This window comes from Puma concolor, chromosome F2 (genome assembly GCF_028749965.1).
Source record: "Puma concolor isolate L17-30 chromosome F2, mPumCon1.1.hap2, whole genome shotgun sequence".
In the NCBI taxonomy this organism is placed as follows: Eukaryota; Metazoa; Chordata; class Mammalia; order Carnivora; family Felidae; genus Puma; species Puma concolor.
In genome coordinates, this window is record NC_141684.1 from 67,751,900 (window position 1) to 67,769,225 (window position 17,326).

General features: G+C 36.3%; 1 protein-coding gene across 4 annotated transcripts in view; it reads left to right on the top strand.

The window, feature by feature from the left end:
* Positions 1–17,326, top strand: part of PDE7A (phosphodiesterase 7A) — a 148,708-nt gene that overhangs the window by 87,090 nt on the left and 44,292 nt on the right. For all 4 annotated transcript variants that reach the window (XM_086696098.1, XM_025922635.2, XM_086696097.1 and 1 more), the window contains exons 2-3: positions 1,595–1,655; positions 5,163–5,246. In XM_086696098.1, the coding sequence (XP_086552224.1) occupies positions 1,649–1,655; positions 5,163–5,246 (91 nt within the window). In that variant the 5' untranslated portion in view covers positions 1,595–1,648. The remainder of the gene's footprint in view (positions 1–1,594; positions 1,656–5,162; positions 5,247–17,326) is intronic.

The window sequence follows — 17,326 nt, forward strand, 5'->3', positions numbered from 1 at the left end:
AGAAGTAGGGATAGAGAAAGGGAGATGAGAGTGAAGGTAGAGTTGGCAGAAGTTGCTGAGTGTATTTCAGCTCTTAAAATTTATTTTGTATTAATATATTTTAAATATGTAATATTTGTTGTTTTTTTTTTAATTTTTAAAAATGTTTATTTGTTTTTGAGAGAGACAGAGCATGAGCAGAGGAGGGGCAGAGAGAGAGGGAGACACAGAATCCGAAGCAGGCTCCCGGCTCTGAGCTGTCAGCACAGAGCCCGACGTAGGGCTCGAACTCACAAGCTGTGAGATCACAACCTGAACCAAAGTTGGACACTTAACCAACTGAGCCACCGAAGCACCCCTGTTATTTTTTATAATAGTTTTATTGAAGTACAATTCACATATACCATACAATTCACCCATTTGAAGTATACAATTCAGTAATTTTCAGTGTATTCACAGAGTTGTGCAGTCATTACCACAGATAATTTGAGAACATTTTCATTACCGCAGATAGAAACACAGTACCCATTAGCATTCACTCTCCATTTTTCCCCAGCTCTCCCAACTCTAGACAGCCACTAGGCTACTTTCTGCCTCTATGGATTTGCTTGTTTGGAACATTTCATATCAATAGTACCATACACCGTATGGTCCTTTGTGACTGGCTCTTTTCACTGTTCTCAAGGTTCATCCATGTTGTAGCATGTATCAGTACTTCATACCTTTTATATGTCTGAATAATACTTCGTTGGTCTAGATATGCCACATTTTATTAATCCATTCATTAGTTGCTGGATATCCAGGTTGTTTTTAGTTTGGGGCCATTATGAATAATGTTGCAAGATACCTTGCCATATCTGTTTACTTTTTAAAATATATTTAAAAATTTTTTGTTTATTGTTTTAAAGATTCAGTGTTTTCTCAAATCTCTTTGAGTAAACTAATTACATTTTAAAAATTCTCAGGGTATCTGGGTGGCTCAGTCATTTGAGTGTCTGACTCTTGATTTCAGCTCAGGTCATGATCTCCCAGTTTGTGAGATCGAGCCCCATGTCAAACTCTGTGCTGACAGCACGGAGCCTGCTTAGGATTCTCTTTCCTTCTCACTCTTCCCCTCCCCCCACCAAAATAAATCAAGAAATATTTAAAAAATAAAAAAATAAAAAATTCTCTTACTTCTTGCTAGCTTCTGGGCCGTTTGGTTGGTTTTTCATTTTGTTTCATTTATTTCTAGCTGATGGGTTTTTTTCAAATGATGATTCTTGTTTGCTTATTCATATGTGTTTAAATTAAGGGCATGGTAAATAGTTGGACCATATCTCTTCTTCAGTTCTGTCTACCTCTGCAAAATGTCTCTCAACAAGTGGGCTTATCTGACTCCACCATTAACTTTCTACCTGGTGCGTGTTCCTTACTCTGTATCCACTTGTATGGTATTGCTTAATCATATTACAGTTGTCTTCCTCACAACTAGAGATTTTAAGAGCAGATGCCATATCTAATTTCATTTTGTATATCCAACTTCTTTTGCACAGTGCTTTACAAATAATAATGTCTGTTGAATTTCGTATAACATTACTTGTCATGCATTAAACATGTATTTTTTTTTCCCTAGAGGCGTGGAGCGATTTCCTATGACAGTTCTGATCAGACTGCATTGTACATTCGTATGCTAGGTAAGCATTATTTATTTGGTACCAATATCAGTTAATTTTGTCATCATCCAATGTTATTTGAGATTGAGATAGCTTTCATTTGGTTACTTTTCATTACTATTTGCAATAGAAATAATCTATTATTTTGAAGTTTAAAAGTCTCAAAACCAATATTGAATGTGATATAAATGAAGAGGCATTTTAGAGTAATTGAAAAATCTCTGGCTTAATAACTGGGACTCTATCTTTAGTACAAAATTTTAAATTGAATTCTAGGGGCGCGTGGGTGGCTTAGCTAAGCTTCTGACTCTTGATTTCAACTCAGGCCATGACCTCATAGTTGAAGAATTTGAGCCCTGTGTGCTCTGTGCTGAGAGCACGGAGCCTGCTTGGGATTCTCTGTCTCCCTCTCTCTCTCTGCCTCTCCCCCACATGCGCGCTCTCTTCCTCCCCCACCCCCTACCTCTCTCTCTCAAAATAAACATTGAAAAAAATTTTGAATTCTGAGCATTCTTCATAAAAAGTGTTTCAGATTTGTAGAGTTGCTAAATGCTAAAGAGATGTCCATGGACAAAAAGGAGGCCATGAAATACCTGATCACATAGTACTGTTACTGCATGAATTTTGTTGTCACGTGGCTGGCAAGGAAGACCATTTGTCTTTGTCCAGTGTCTGTTCCTAAATTTTTAATGTATTCCTCAAGTCCATAAGGTAAAATGAATTTAGATTATATGTGTATAATTTTCTTTCTCTCTCCCTCTCTTTGCCAGATTTCTCTCCTCATCCACACACTCGTCAATCCCATCTACTTTAATTCATACTATTAAAAACATACTGTTAAGATTCCAGGGACACCTGGGTGGCGCAGTTGGTTAAGCGTCCGACTCTTGATCTCAGCTCAGGTCACGATCTCACAGTTTGTGAGTTCAAGCCCTGCATCAGCCTCTGCACTGATGTTGCAGAGCCTTCCTGACATTCTGTCTCTCCTCTCTGACCCTCCCCCGCTTGTGCTCGTGTGCTCTCTCTCTCTCAAAATAAATAAAGAAACTTAAGATTCTAGTAGGCAGGTTTACTTTGCTTTTCTTAAAGGAGTCTTCCATGACTCCTTTCCTCATGCTCAGAATTCCTCCCTCAACTTCTAAGATATTGAGCCATTCATGTTCTTCACCTTTTTCTGGTTTGTTTGTTTGCTTGCCTTTTTCACGAATCCTTTTTCTTCCTCTTAAGCCTAAGTGTTCTCCGGTGCCCCATTTTTGCTCTTCTTCCTTTTTTCCCCCTCTTTAATTTACCTTGGATGTCTGCCTCAGCTCCATTCTACTCTGGTACATATTTTTTTCCTCACGACTGTGTGGCTTTTTCCTTCTTACAGTCTCCGTCTCTCTCAGCAAACATGTTCAGGATTCTGCTCTCCTGAAAACAGACCTTTAGACTCATTTTTTTTTAAACTCTGTAGAACATTTCCACATGAGTGTAATATGTCTATTAAACAAAACATTTGTGTTGCCCAAGTCTGTTCATTTTTCAGTCTTTTGCCGTCTCACAACATGTAACTCCATTCTTCTGGTTGTCACATCAGAAACCTTCAGGTCCTTTTTGTCTCTTATTTCTTACCTACTCCATGTCTACTTTATCAGCAAATCCTCTTTGCTAATACCTTCAAAACATATCCAGAATTTCACCAGCCACTGTTGTTACCTTCCCGATCTAAGCCATAGTTATTTTTTTATTGTTATAGTTGCATTGTTGTACATTAAACCTCCAGAACTTATCATGCACATCCCTTTGAATGACATCTCTCCATGCCCACCCCCCACCAAGCCATAGTTATTGCCTTGTTTCTTACGTTTGCTCCTTAGCCAGTCTCCCTGCCTCTTCCTCTGTGCCTCTTCTCAGTTATAGTCTATGTGGTCAAAGTGAACATTTTGAGACATAAGTTAAATCAGTCTCACTCCTCCCTTCAGAATCTTCTGATGGTTTTCTGTCTTAGACAAATAGCCAGAGGTATTATGATGGTCCACAAAGGTCCTGCGTGATCCAGCCCTGCTACCTCTCTGACCTCACTTGACACTCACCTCACTCTAGTCATGCTGGCCTCTTTGCTTGACCTTGAACATACCCCTTCTCAGGATATTTTATTTGTTCTTCCTTGTGCCTGGAAACTTCTTCTTCCGGATAGCCACATGGCTCACTGCCTCACTTCCTTCAGGCTTCTCTGCTCAGATACCTCCTTTCCAATGAGGTTTTCTCTGACCACACTAGTAAGTCAGTCCTCCCCTACTTCTCCCTCCATATTCCTTTTTCCTTGCTTTAGTTTTCTCCAGGTTAGTTATTGCCATCTTCCATAGAATGAAATTATTACTTGTTATGTTATTTGTCTCCATGAAAGCATACATTTCATGGAGACAGGGACTTTATGTGTTTTGCTCACTGGTATATTTGCAGTCCCTGACCTGTAGTGGATGCTCAGTAAGAGCTTAGTTTGTTGCAGGGTGAAGGAATCCCCACGTGAGAAAGATGATTAATCATTGTGGGGTGGACTCAGATGACATGAGCCTTGTTGGAAATGATGGCCTTATTTAGAGAAACAAGTGAGCAGGAAGTCCTTCTAGGCAAGCAGAATTCAAGGGACTGAAGACCTAAAGGTTGTGCAGTTGGAGGCTGTGGAAGTATAGTGGGGAAAGTGCTGCCTTTGGAGCCCACAGAGCAAAGTTTAAATCCTGACTCACCCTTTACACTAGCTTTGTGGCATGAGCAGGCTACCTCTCACAGTCTCAATATCTTCATCTGTAAAATGGGGACTAAGATTCCTACCTCTCAGAGTTGCTTAGAGAATTAAAATAATGCCTATAAGGAGCAGAGTGTCTGGTACACAGTTGCAGTGGTTATTTTGCTCTATGGAGAAGTAGATCCAAAAGTCCTATAGACACATGTAGAAACAATTCTGGGCTTATAAAGGTTGAAGTTTAAGTTAAGACCCAACTAAAGGCCTTGGGTATATCCATAGTCAATGAGAAAAGAGAAAAGTTATATCAAATTAAACATTTATTGAAAAGTCTTTAACACTTTACTTTTCTGTACGTTTATAAAATTGTAAGGTCCTTGAGAATAGGTAATATATTTTCTTTCATGTCTCTTATAGTCTATAGGATGGTGCTAGACACTTAATATTTTTCTTTCTGGATTTTTAAAGTTTTGTGCTGAGGATTTTTTAAACTCCTTGTGAATAATAAGATATTAGGTTGGATTGTTATATACTTGTCATGTTTTCAAATGCTAACTTTAAAATTTAGATTGTAATTATTATTATTGTAAGGGAAGATGAAAAAAACCCCTCATCTAGCCTTACGACTCAATATTGAAAATTTGTAAACCCCTTCACATAAATCCACTCTCAGCTGCTTATTCCATATATATCACTAATGGGTCAGTACTTGTGAGTATGATACCACATAAACCTTTGCTGCATGTGGGAGCTTCTTCCCAGATGGCAGCCTTCTAAGCTTATGTTTTATTCTCGATTTTGTCCAGGAGATGTACGTGTAAGGAGTCGAGCAGGATTTGAATCAGAAAGAAGAGGTTCTCATCCATATATTGATTTTCGTATTTTTCATGGTGAGTGTTGGCATATATGGTATTTCTCTTAGGCTTTCAGTAAACTTTACATTTTCATAAAATTATGTAATTTTTCAAAAGAAAAAGAATACAAAAAAACAGTATGTTTTGAATGTCTTGAAAACACTGGGTCATTTGATAAATGACACTTTATTTCTAGCTAATGTTAGTAAATGCTTAGAGACAATTAGAATTGGAAAGTATAAAATACAAAAGCTGATATAGTTTTTCTTCTTTCCAATTTAAATGTGAAATACTTTGGTACATTTTTTTTCCTTCATATAAGATATATATGTAATCTTTTAAGTTGTTTTATTCCAAATGTTTTGTCTTCACTACCCTAGATAAAATGTTTTTGTGCAAATGACATTTTGTAAGGTATTTTCATAGCTAATAACGTGTATCCTGATTTATTTGAAAATACACCTCCAGCCTTAAAGGTTTTTGGTAGAATGCATATTTTGAAAACAAGTGTTGTGTGGGTCAGGCCCATAATGGAGAAAATGGAAAAAACAGAACTTCTAAAACCGTTAAACATTAAACACGTCTGGTTTTGGAGGAGTTCCATTTTTGGTAATATTGGATAAATTATTTGGATTAACACTCCAGTTTTAAAAATTAGAAAAACTGGACAAAGTGGAAGACATGTATTTGAGTGTATTGGAATGCTGGGAAGGCAGAGATGAACCTGGCATTTAGGCTACTTTTCCTCTGGGTAGCATCTACTGATTCTGGGAAAGGTGGATGAGAAGCTGAGCAGAGCTTCTGATGGACACTTAAGGCTGGAAAAACAAAAATGTGTTAATACTCCACCAAGGTTGGAGCATTAGTCCTGGTAAACCCTTTATGCCATTGGAACCCCAAAGTGGTATCCCTTAGAAATAAATCTGGCTTTGAAATAGCTCAATCTGTGATTAGATTAAGGTAATCTGTGATTTGAGTACCACTAGCCACCTACTTGAAGTAAATGTTAATCTTTGGAGGAAGGTAACATTACCCTAAATCTCAAGTTAACTCTAAATTTTTCATAAAACACTGAATTAAAAATAAAAAGGCAAAAGGAGGTAGGACAGTGTGACCAAAAATGAAGAGGAAATGATAGAAGCATCCACAGGAGATTCTAATAATGGAATTCTTTCACATGAGCTTCAAAATGACTATTATGTTGATGGGAGAAAAAAAAAAAGGAATGAGAATTTCAGTAGAGGACTGAAAATTGTGAAAAAAAGAATCAAATAGATGTTTAAGAATGAAAAATAACATACCTTAAATAAGAACTCATTGGAGATGGTTTTAATAGCAAATAAGACCCCAAATTCAGAGAGAATTAGTGGACTGGAATATTAGGTCAAAAGGAAATCATTCAGAATGAAACACAATGAGGCAAAAGGTAGAAAATATGGAAAAGACACATGGAATATGTTCTAGTTACCTATTGCTCTGTATCTGTCAAGACTTGTGGAGAATCTAAGATTTTACCTTATAATTGAACAAATAAGTTAGCCTATTACCGCTTCCTGGATGCTAACAGAAGACACAAGTCTCCTGGGTCAGAGGCAAAGGACTTCTTACTCATGGCACAGCAGGCAACATGAAAATCATAGTGTGTCAGCTCCTCTAGCCCCACCACATCCCATAGTGGCAGCCTGGAGGATTTTATATGGATACTGTGCACACAGTGAATTTTCATTACATCTGAGCAGTAATGAGCTTGGGGAGGATGCCTTTTTTACAGTAATACTTCTCTTTGTCCCAGAAAAAGATATTATTTATTCCTCAAGGTTGCTAGCTGCAAACACAACCCTGAGAAATGGCCCGGGTAAAAATTGGTCAGGGCTTGGCAGGAAGAATGTACAGGGACACTCAGAAGTATCCTCTGTGGAGGATTATCTCTCCCAAAAGTAACAAATGACTCTAAAACGTATTGGCCTAAAGCAACTTTTTTTGTGTTCATGATTCTAAGGTTCAGGAATTTAGTCAGCATATCAGGTTCGATATGTCTGTGATCCACAGTGCTTTGATTTTCAGCTGGGGTAGTTCAAACAGCTAGAGATGGCTGGGATGGCTCCACTAGCTCCATAGTCTGGGGCCTTGCTTTATCTCCACATGTCCCCTCCTGGAGCTGGAACATCTAAGATGACTTCTGCATTCTTATATGTGATGCCAGGGTAGGGTAGCTGGTATTTCTGGGGCTGGCCAGCATTTCTTTCTTTCCATAAATGGCAGTCTCAGGGTAGTTGGCCTTCTTCCATGGCAGCTGGCTTCACCCAGAGCAAGCATTCGAAAAGAGAGGAAGTATGGGAACACCTGGTCTCTGACCATGTGGGCATGGACACTGGCACATTTTCGTATTCTGTTGATCAGCTGTGTCACACAGCTTGCTCAGATTCGTGCACAGAGGACATAGACCCCACTTGTCAAAGGGAGTAAGGTTAAAAGTTTTTTAATCTTCTATCCTTAATCTGGCACAAAATGTGTTAAAAAGGTTATTAGGGTCCCAGGAGAGGAATGGGAAAATATAGCAGAAGTAGTCTTTGGAAAGGTAATGGCTGAAAAATCTCTAAAGCTTGATAAAACACATTAACGTACAGATTCAGGAAGCCTTATGAATCTTAAGTACAGTAACATTACAAGAAAACCACAGTAGATTAGCACAGTATAAGTAGAAACCAAAATCAAAGAGAAATGATTTCACTCATATGTGAGCAAAAACAAATGACCAATGGGGGAGTAAAAAGAGAGGGAGGGAGGCAAACTAACAGACTCTTAGCTATAGAGAACAGACTTATGGTTACCAGAGGGGTGGTGGGTGTGAGTATGAGTGAAATAGGTGATGAGGATTAAGAAGGGCACTTGTTGTGATGAGCACTGAGTGTTGTGGGGAAGTGTTGAATCACTATATTGTACACCTGAAACTAATATTACACTGTATGTTAACTAACGAATTTAAATAGAAACACACACACACACACACACACACACACACACACACACACATCTATATCTATCTATGTATATAGGGCATTTTAAACCTGAGAGTAAACTCTTTTCCAAAATGGAAAAGAAAAGGGGTGCCTGGCTGGTTCAGTCAGTAGAGCATGCAAGTATTGATCTCAGGATAGTGACTTCAAGCCCCACACTGGGCACGGAGCCTACTTAAAAAAAGAAAGAAGAAAGACATGCAAAATGGAAAAGTAAACCAAATAAATAAGTAAAAGTAGTGAGAACGGGAAATAAAAGTAGTGACAGAGAAAGAAAATCATTATCTTCAAAGGAGCAGCCATGAGATTGCCAGAAACAGATTCTGTTTCAACAGAAACTAAGAAGCTAGAAGACAAAGGAAAGTTAGCTTCAAAGTGATGGAAAAAAATAAATAACTGTCAAACTAAAATTTCACCCACAAACTCTTCCAGAGAATAAGAGAAAAAAGGACACACTTCACAACTTATTATAGGCCAGCATAATCTTGCTACTAAAACCTAGCAGGGATATGACAAGAATAGAAAATTACAGCCAGTATCACTCACGAATATAGATGAAAGTATAACATACTATCAAATTAAATCTGCAATTTTTAGGAAAAAGAATATATTTTGACCCAATTTCTATTTTCCCAGAAATATAAGATTGGCTTAACATTCAAAAACCAGACATTATAATTAGCCGTGTTATTAATAGAATAAAGGAGAAAAGTCACAGAAAGACCAATATATAAAGAATGTCATTTATCACCTTTTCTATTCAGTATTATTTTGGAGTCTCTAGCTAGTACTGTAATTTAAGAAAAAGAAATAAAAGATATAAAGATTAGGAAAGAAGTATAAGTGTCACTATTTATGGATGACATGATTATGTACTTAGAAAACTATTAGGAGTAATAAGTGAGTTTGCAAATTTGAAGGGTGCAAAGTCAATATGTAGTTGTATTTCTGTAAAGCATCATTGACAAAAATTGAAATAACAATTTAAATTTACATCAACAAAAGATCAAATATGTAGGGATCAGTCTAACAAGAGATGCATATGACTCTGCATAGGAAACTATAAGATATTATAGAGGAAAAGAAGACCTAAGTGAACAGAAGTATATACTATTGTTCATGGATTGGAAGATTGAATATTTTAAAGATGGTAGTTTTTCTTGAATTGACCTATAGATTTAGTGAAATCACAATAAAGATCCCAGCAGGGTTTTTTTTTCCCCCCCTTTGGTAGGATCGACACACTGTAAAACCTACATAAAGATTAAAAAAGCCCAGGGGCACCTGGCTGGCTCAGTGGGTGGAATGTGTGACTCTTGATCTCAGGATTGTGAGTTTGAGCCCTGCATTGGGTGTAGAGATTACTTGAAATAAAATCTTGAAAAAAAAGAAAAAGCCCAAAGTAGTCAAGACAATCAGAAAAAATAAGAACCATGTTATAGAAGTTTTATATTCCTCCCAGTTCTAAAGACTTGTTATAAACTATAGTTATAGTTAAGGTAGTGTGATATTGGTTCAAGGACTGAGAAATAGGCTAATGAAACATTGTAAATTTCAGAAACAGATGCACACATATTGGGGATGTTTGGTTACAAATGTAGTAATGTAGTGGAAAAGATTGTCTTTTCAATAAATGGTCCTGCAGTTGGTGAGATCGAGCCCCAAATCAGGCTCTGTGCTGGGCTCTGGGATTCTCTCTCTCCCTCTCTTTCTGCCCCTCCCCCACTTGTGTGCACACTCTTTCTCTCTCTTTCAAATGAAATAAGCATTGAAAAAAAAATTTTTTTAAATAAATGATGCTGAATCAATTGGCTACCCATATGGGAAATCACGAATCTTGACCCCTTATTCACATCATAACAAAAAAAATCAAATTTGGACGTATTTAGTTTTCCAAATTATACTGATAAGTCAAAATGAGCAAGAAGAATTGATTTAGTGATGTAGATAGAGGTGGTGATAAGGGAAACCTGATGATTAAATGAATTTAAAAGAACAGGAAGATAGATGTAGCAAATACAGACAAGTGAAAGTCCTTTAGAGACTTTTCACTGCGAAGAAAAGGAAAGAGAGAGGCAGCTGTCAAGGGAAGTAGGATCACTAAAGACAAATTAATAGCAAGACTGGGAAACAAAAAGACCTGGACACTTGGAAATTTTTTAAATTCTAAAATAAATGCTTGAGTCAAAGAGGAGATGAAATCTGATTTTGCAGACTATTAAAAAATGATCATTAAGACTACACATGAAAAAACGGTGAAATTCAGTTAAAGCAGTGCTTATGGGAAAATTCATGGCATTAAAAATATTTACATTAATAAACAGGAAAAAATGGGGCACCTGAGTGGCTCAGTCAGTTAAGCACCCAACTTTGGCTCAGGTCATGATCTCACGGTTGGTAGGTTCGAGCTCTGCATCGGGCTCTGTGCTGACAGCTCAGAGCCTGGAGCCTGCTTCAGATTCTGTGTCTCCCTCTGTCTGCCCCTCCACCACTTGCACTCTGTCTCTCGAATTGTCTCAAAAATAAGTAAATATTTTAAATAAAACGTTTTAAATAAACGAATAAATAAATAAATACAGGAAAGAATGAAATAAGTGAATTAAATAGTCAAGTTCAAGAAGTTAGAAGAAAGCAAAGTACACCTAAGGAAGGATGAAGATAGCAGTTAGTAAAGATAAAAAACAGAAATTAATGAGTTAAAACCTAAAATAAAAATAAACTAAATAATTACTCTTTGCAACAAAATCGATAATGCCGGCTAACTCAGTCAAGGGATTAAATTAAGCTATGATGAATACTTAAAAACTAAGGGGAGGGGGGAATCCTTAACAGATACAAGGGAAATTAAGAATAAAAATAGACTGCTTAAGAATAATTCTGATTTGGGGCTCCTGGGTGGCTTAGTTGGTTGAGCATCCAACTGACTCTTGATTTCAGCTCAGATTGTGATTCCAGCATCATGGGATCGAGCTTAGCATGGAGCCTGCTTGAGATTCTCTCTTTCCCTCTGCCCCTCTTCCCTGCTTGCTCTCTCTCTTTCTCTCTAAAATGAAAAAAAAAAAAAAAAAAAAAAAAAGGAATAATTTTGATTAATTTTTTGTTTAGGAAAAAACATTTTTTAAATAAAAATGTTACAACATCACCAACAAGTGTGATATATTGATTAGAATTGATGAATCTATATTGACACATAATCACCCAGAGTCCATTGTTTACATTAGAGTTCACTCTAGGTGTTGTACGTTCTATGGGTTTGGACAAATATGTAATGACACGTATCCATTGTTATACAGAGAATTTTTATTGCCCTAAAAATCCTTTGTGTTCCACCTATTTATCCCTCCTTTCCCCAACCATTAGCAACTAATGATCTTTTTACTTTATAAATTGCTTTGCCTTTTCCAGAATGTCATATACGTGGAATCATACAGTAGGTAACGATTAAGTGAATTTAAGAAAACAGGAAAATAGATGTAGCAAATACAGACAGATTGTCTGTATTTTCAGATTGGCTTTTTTAACATGAATAATACTCATTTTAGATTACTCCTTACCTTTTCATGACTTAATAGCTTCTTTCTTTTTAGCACTGAATAATATTCCATTGCCTGGATGTACCACAGTTTATTTCTCCCCTACCTACTGAAGGACGTCTTGGTTGCTTCCAGGTTTTGGCACTTACGAATAAAGCAGCTACAAACATCTATATGCAAGTTTTTGTGTGGATATAAGTTTTTGACTCCTTTGGATAAATACCAAGGAGTGTGATTGCTGGATTATATGGCAAAGAGTATGTTTAGTTTGGTTAGAAACTGCCAAACTGTCTTCCAGAGTGGCTGTACCACTTAGGATTCCTTCCAGTAATGAATGGGAATTTCTGTTGCTCCACATTCACATCAACATTTGGTGTTGTGAGTATTCTGAATCTTAGCCTTTCAAATAAGTATGTAAAGGTATCTTGTTTTAATTTGAAATTTCCTGTGGGTCATCTTTTCATAGGCTTAATTTGCCATCTGTGTCTTCTTTGATGAGGTATCAAGGTTTTTGGCCCATTTCTTTAATCAAGTTGGTTATTTTCTTGTAGGACATTAAGAGTTCTTTGTGTACTATGGATAATAGTCCCTTATTAGATATGTCTTTTGTAACTATTTTCTCCCATCCTGTGGCTTGTCTTCTCATTCTCCTGACATTGTCTTGCAGAGCAGAAGTTTTTAATTTTAATCAAGTCCATCTAATCAATTTCTTTCATGGATCGTGCGTGTCTTTGGTGTTGTTTCTAAAAGGCATTTCCATACCTAAGGTTGTCCAGATTTTCTTCTGTGTTATCTTCTAGGAGTTTTATAGTTTTTTATTTTATACTTAAGTCTATCATCCATTTTGAATTAATTTTTGTGACGGGTGTAAGGTCTGTGTTACATTCATTTTTTTGCATATGGATGCCCAGTTGTTCCAGCACCATTTGTTGAAGAGACTTTCTTTGCTCTGTTGTATTGCTTTTGTTCTGTTGTCAGAGATCAGTTGGCTATTTTTATGTGGGTTTATTTCTGGGCTTTCTACTTTGTTCTACTGGTCTATTTGTCTGTTCTTTTGCCAGTACCACACTGTCTTGATTTTTGTAGCTTTATAGTAAGTCTGGAAGTTGGACAGTGTCAGGCTCCCAACTTTGTTCTTCTCCTTCAATAATGAGTTGTCTAGTCTGGGTCTTTTGCCTCTCCGTGTAAACTTTACAATCAATTTGTTGATATCCACAAAATAACTTACTGGATTTTGATTGGGATTGCATTGAAACTAAGGATCAAGTTGAGAAGAACTGACATCTTGACCATATTGAATCTTCCTATCCATGAACATAAAATATCTCCATTTATTTAGTTCTTTTTTTATTTCTTTCCTCATGTAGATCTTGTATGTATTTTACTAGATTTATTAATAAGTATTTCATTTTGAGGGGTGCCAATGAAAATGGTATTGTGTTTTTCATTTCAAATGCCATTTGTTTATTGCTGGTACATAGGAAAACAATGAACTTTTCTATATTAACCTGTATCCTGCAACCTTGCTATAATAATTGCTTATTGGTTTCAGGAATTTTTTTGTTTATTCTTTCATGTACAGACAATCATTTCTTCTGTGAACAAAGAGGGTTTTCTTTCTTTCTCTCCAATCTGTATATGTTTTATTTTCTTTCTTATTGCATTAGCTAGGACTTATAATATAATGTTAAAAAGAATGGTGAGAGGAGACATCCTTGCCTTCTACCTAATCTTAGTGGGAAAATGTCAAGTTTCTTACCATTCAGTATTTTAGCTGTGGGTTTGTTTTTTGTTTTGTTTTTGTTTTTGAGAGGGTACATGCACGTGCACATGGGAGCAGGGGAAGGGCAGAGGGTTAAAGAGAATCTTTTTATTTTAAAATTTTATTTATTTATTTTCATTTTTTTAGAGAAAGAGTACAAGTGGGGGAGAGGGGCAGAAGGAGGGAGAGAGAGTGAAGCAGGCTCTGCACTCAGCATGGAGCCCAGTTGTGGGGCTTGGTCCCATGACCCTGGGATCATGACCCAGGCCAAAATCGAGAGTCAGATGCTCAACCTACTGAGCCTTCCAGGCACCCCTAACTGTGGGGTTTTTATAGATATTCTTTATCAAGTTGAGAAAATTCCCAATATTCCTAGTTGAGAGGTTTTATCATGAAAGGGTGTTGGATTTTGTCAAATACTTTTAATGCATCTGTTGGTATGATCGTGTGTGTGTGTGTGTGTGTGTGTGTGTGTTTGTTTAAGTCTGTTGATGTGATGGATTACATTAATTTATTTTTTAATGTTGGACCAGCCTTGCATACGTGGTATAAATACCACTTGGTTGTAGTATATAGTTCTTTTAATACATTTTTGTATTTGACTTGCTGATATTTTGTTGAAGATTTTTGCACCTATATGCATAAGAGATACTGGTCTGTAGTTTTCTTAGAATGTTTGTGTCTGGTTTTACTATTAGAGTAACGCTAGCCTCATAGAGTGCGTTAGAAGTATTCCCTCTGTTACAGTCTCCTGAAAGAGATTGTAGAGAATTGGTATAATTTCTTCCTTATGGGTGCAGTAGAATTCACCAGTGAACCATCTGGGCCTGATGTTTTCTGTTTTGGAAAGTTATTAATTATTAATTCCAATATTTTAATAAATATAGGCCTATTCAGATTGTCTATTCTTGTGTGAGTTGTGGCAGACATTTACTGTGGGCTTCTGGTCAGACCTGGAGGTAAATCTCACTAAATTGTTGGGATGCCCCATGACTGGGTCTCAGAATTGGTCACACTCAGCCTCCAGAAATTCATCAGTTATTCATCTGTGCTCCAGTAAATTGTTATTCTTTCTCATCATCTCTTGGTCTCTCACATCTTGAGGGAAGTGGTTTGCCCTGTGTCCTCACCTCTCTTACAGATCCTAGAAGAGTTCAGTCTGGTCAGCTTTTTATTTATTGTTAGGACAGAGTGGCAGCTTCCAAGCTTCTTATATGTGGATACAGAAACTGGAAGTACTATTGTGTTATTTTTTAATGATAAACAAGTATTTACAAATTTCGTTTTAATTTCTATCATGGTGAATATCAGTAGCTGTAACTCATATAAGTGAGAGCTCTTTGGGGCAGTCAGTAATTTTAAGTGTAAAGGAGTTGTGAAAAGCAGCATGTTTGGGAAAGTTGCCCAAGAGTTACGTCAAATCATGAGGTCTAGAGATTTTACAGGCAAATTCTTCTGGATCTTTAGAAGACTGATGATTATTTTTAAGAAGAAAATACACTCTTATTGTACATGTCTGTTAAAAAAAGTTTTTGAAAAAAAATTTAGCAAAAGAGATTCCAACAGTATAAAAGAACAATAGTCCAGTCTTAGTGGGTTTGTTTTAAGGAAGAACGCAAGCATAATTCAATATCTAGATTTTGTGGGGTTTTTTTTTTTGTAACAATGTGTTGACAACATTGGTTGCTTCCAGGAAGAAATGGGTGATTGAGAAAATGAAAGAAAAAGTGTTTTAGTAGAGCCTTTTGAATTTTGATTCATGTGAATTTATTATCATTGAAAAGTTTAAATAAAATTATTTATGAATATTGTAATATTCATGAATTAGGATGTGAATAAGGATATCAGTAAAAAGGTTAATTCTAAATATTGATATTATAAAGAAAGGTGCAGTTATATTGGGAGTCTCTAGAATAACCCCTTATCTTTCACTGAATTTACTGAAATGGAGGATTTGAAATGTGTAAATTAATATTGGAATTTTAAATAAGGACATAAGAGACCTTTTGGTTGGGAGAGTTGAAAGTACTCTCTAGTGGAATTAAAATAGGATCGATGCCTTCTAATCATTACAAAGCCAAGAACAAATAATAAAAATTCTAAAGGACAAAACAAGAGTAGACCAAAGATATCAATGATAGTAATAAAGGTAAAGGATGAAATATACCTTCTAAGAGATGAAGAAGCTCAGATTAGGTAAAAAATGAAACCTAATGACAAACACTGGTTAAAAACAATATGAAGCAGTACCAAGCTTGAAGAGGTTACGTTGGGTTTGGAGATCTACACTTGTATCCTGATCTACTGATTTACAACGATTTAGGATGGTGTCTCAGAATGTATGGAAGGGTATCTTACAACTCTTGACCTCATCATGCTGCTGTTTACAAAAGGTGAAGACTCTAGGTTGGAAATTGACTGTAACTGTAGGGTGGGTCCTGTAGTTTCTGCAAAACAATATCTCTCTAAGCCAAAAAGATGATACAATTTGGAGAATTCCTTTTTTTTTTTTCATAGAGAAAAAATGAATCATTGTTTCCTACTGGTATAGTAGCTATTGTTCATCACAGAGGTCGGAATTCTTAAAAGAAAAATCTTAATCTTATGTTTTATGAAATGTGATCTAATCAGAGAGTGAGCACACGCTCCTGCTATGACCTAAACCTCCCATGAGCCATCTTCAGGAGCCTTCTCTTCTTCAGACTTGGCAAAGGCACCTACCTGCCCTTAAGCAGCTCTCTGGGTTAAGTTTAAGCCTTCAGAGGGACTGAAGCATTTGAAAGACTTTAGTAATGTGTCCTCTCCCTTATGTATAATTAAAAATAAGATTTTATTTTTCACAATGACACAACCTTGCATGCTGAAATTAAAATAGTTTCTACATGCTCAGGTTGCAAACTTCTAGATAGATGTATTAAATGGATTGAAATTAGAACGTCTACAGCTCCTTAACTCCCCTCTTCTGTGTACCTCTGTGGTTGTAACTTAACCTCACTCTTAATTTTCCTGTTGTCAAATTCCTGTCTCTTTCTGCTCTTTCATTGCTTAAATCCAGTCTGCATTAAATTCCTTGTATTTTGTAACCAAAAATAGCTGCCATATTTCTTTCCTCTCTGTCCTCCTTATCTCTTATCCTACTTGATTCAGACCTTTATCACCACTGTCTGGGATTATTCTGGTATTATCTTAACCATTGTCCTTACTTTTAGGATTTATGTCTTGTAATATAACCCGTGCTCTGTACCCAAAGTCGGATCTTTCTAAAGAAAGGAAAAGCTTAAAATATAGGGGAAAAATGCATCACAGCAGATAAAGACACATAATACACTATCAGCATATTAATTAAGACTTATTTTTTTGTCAGTAATTTTGTGTTCTATCTATTGTATCTGTGAGGTGCTGATATTTAAGTGCTAGAATAGTTTTAACTAATTTCTGGATTATGACTTTCTCCATGTTGATATATTATCTTTACTACAATATATTATCTTTACTACGAGACATCTGCATTGCAATATTGAGCTTTTCTTTTAATGTTTTTTTTATACATACAGTTTATAATAAACAGTGTTTGGGTTTCCCCTCAAGATAGCTGACCAGTTAGGGAACAATCCCAGGCTCCAATGATAATAAGTAGGGCCTCAGCAATAATTTTTTTCTATAGGTATTACAGTTTTTCTGCCTTGAGTGTTTGTCATTTGGATTGTCTGTTATCATAAATCCTTCTCTTAAGGCCCCAGTATGATTTGTCATAGGCCTTATCATACAAGTTTTGACTTTGAGTCTTTCTGAAAGAGTATGAAG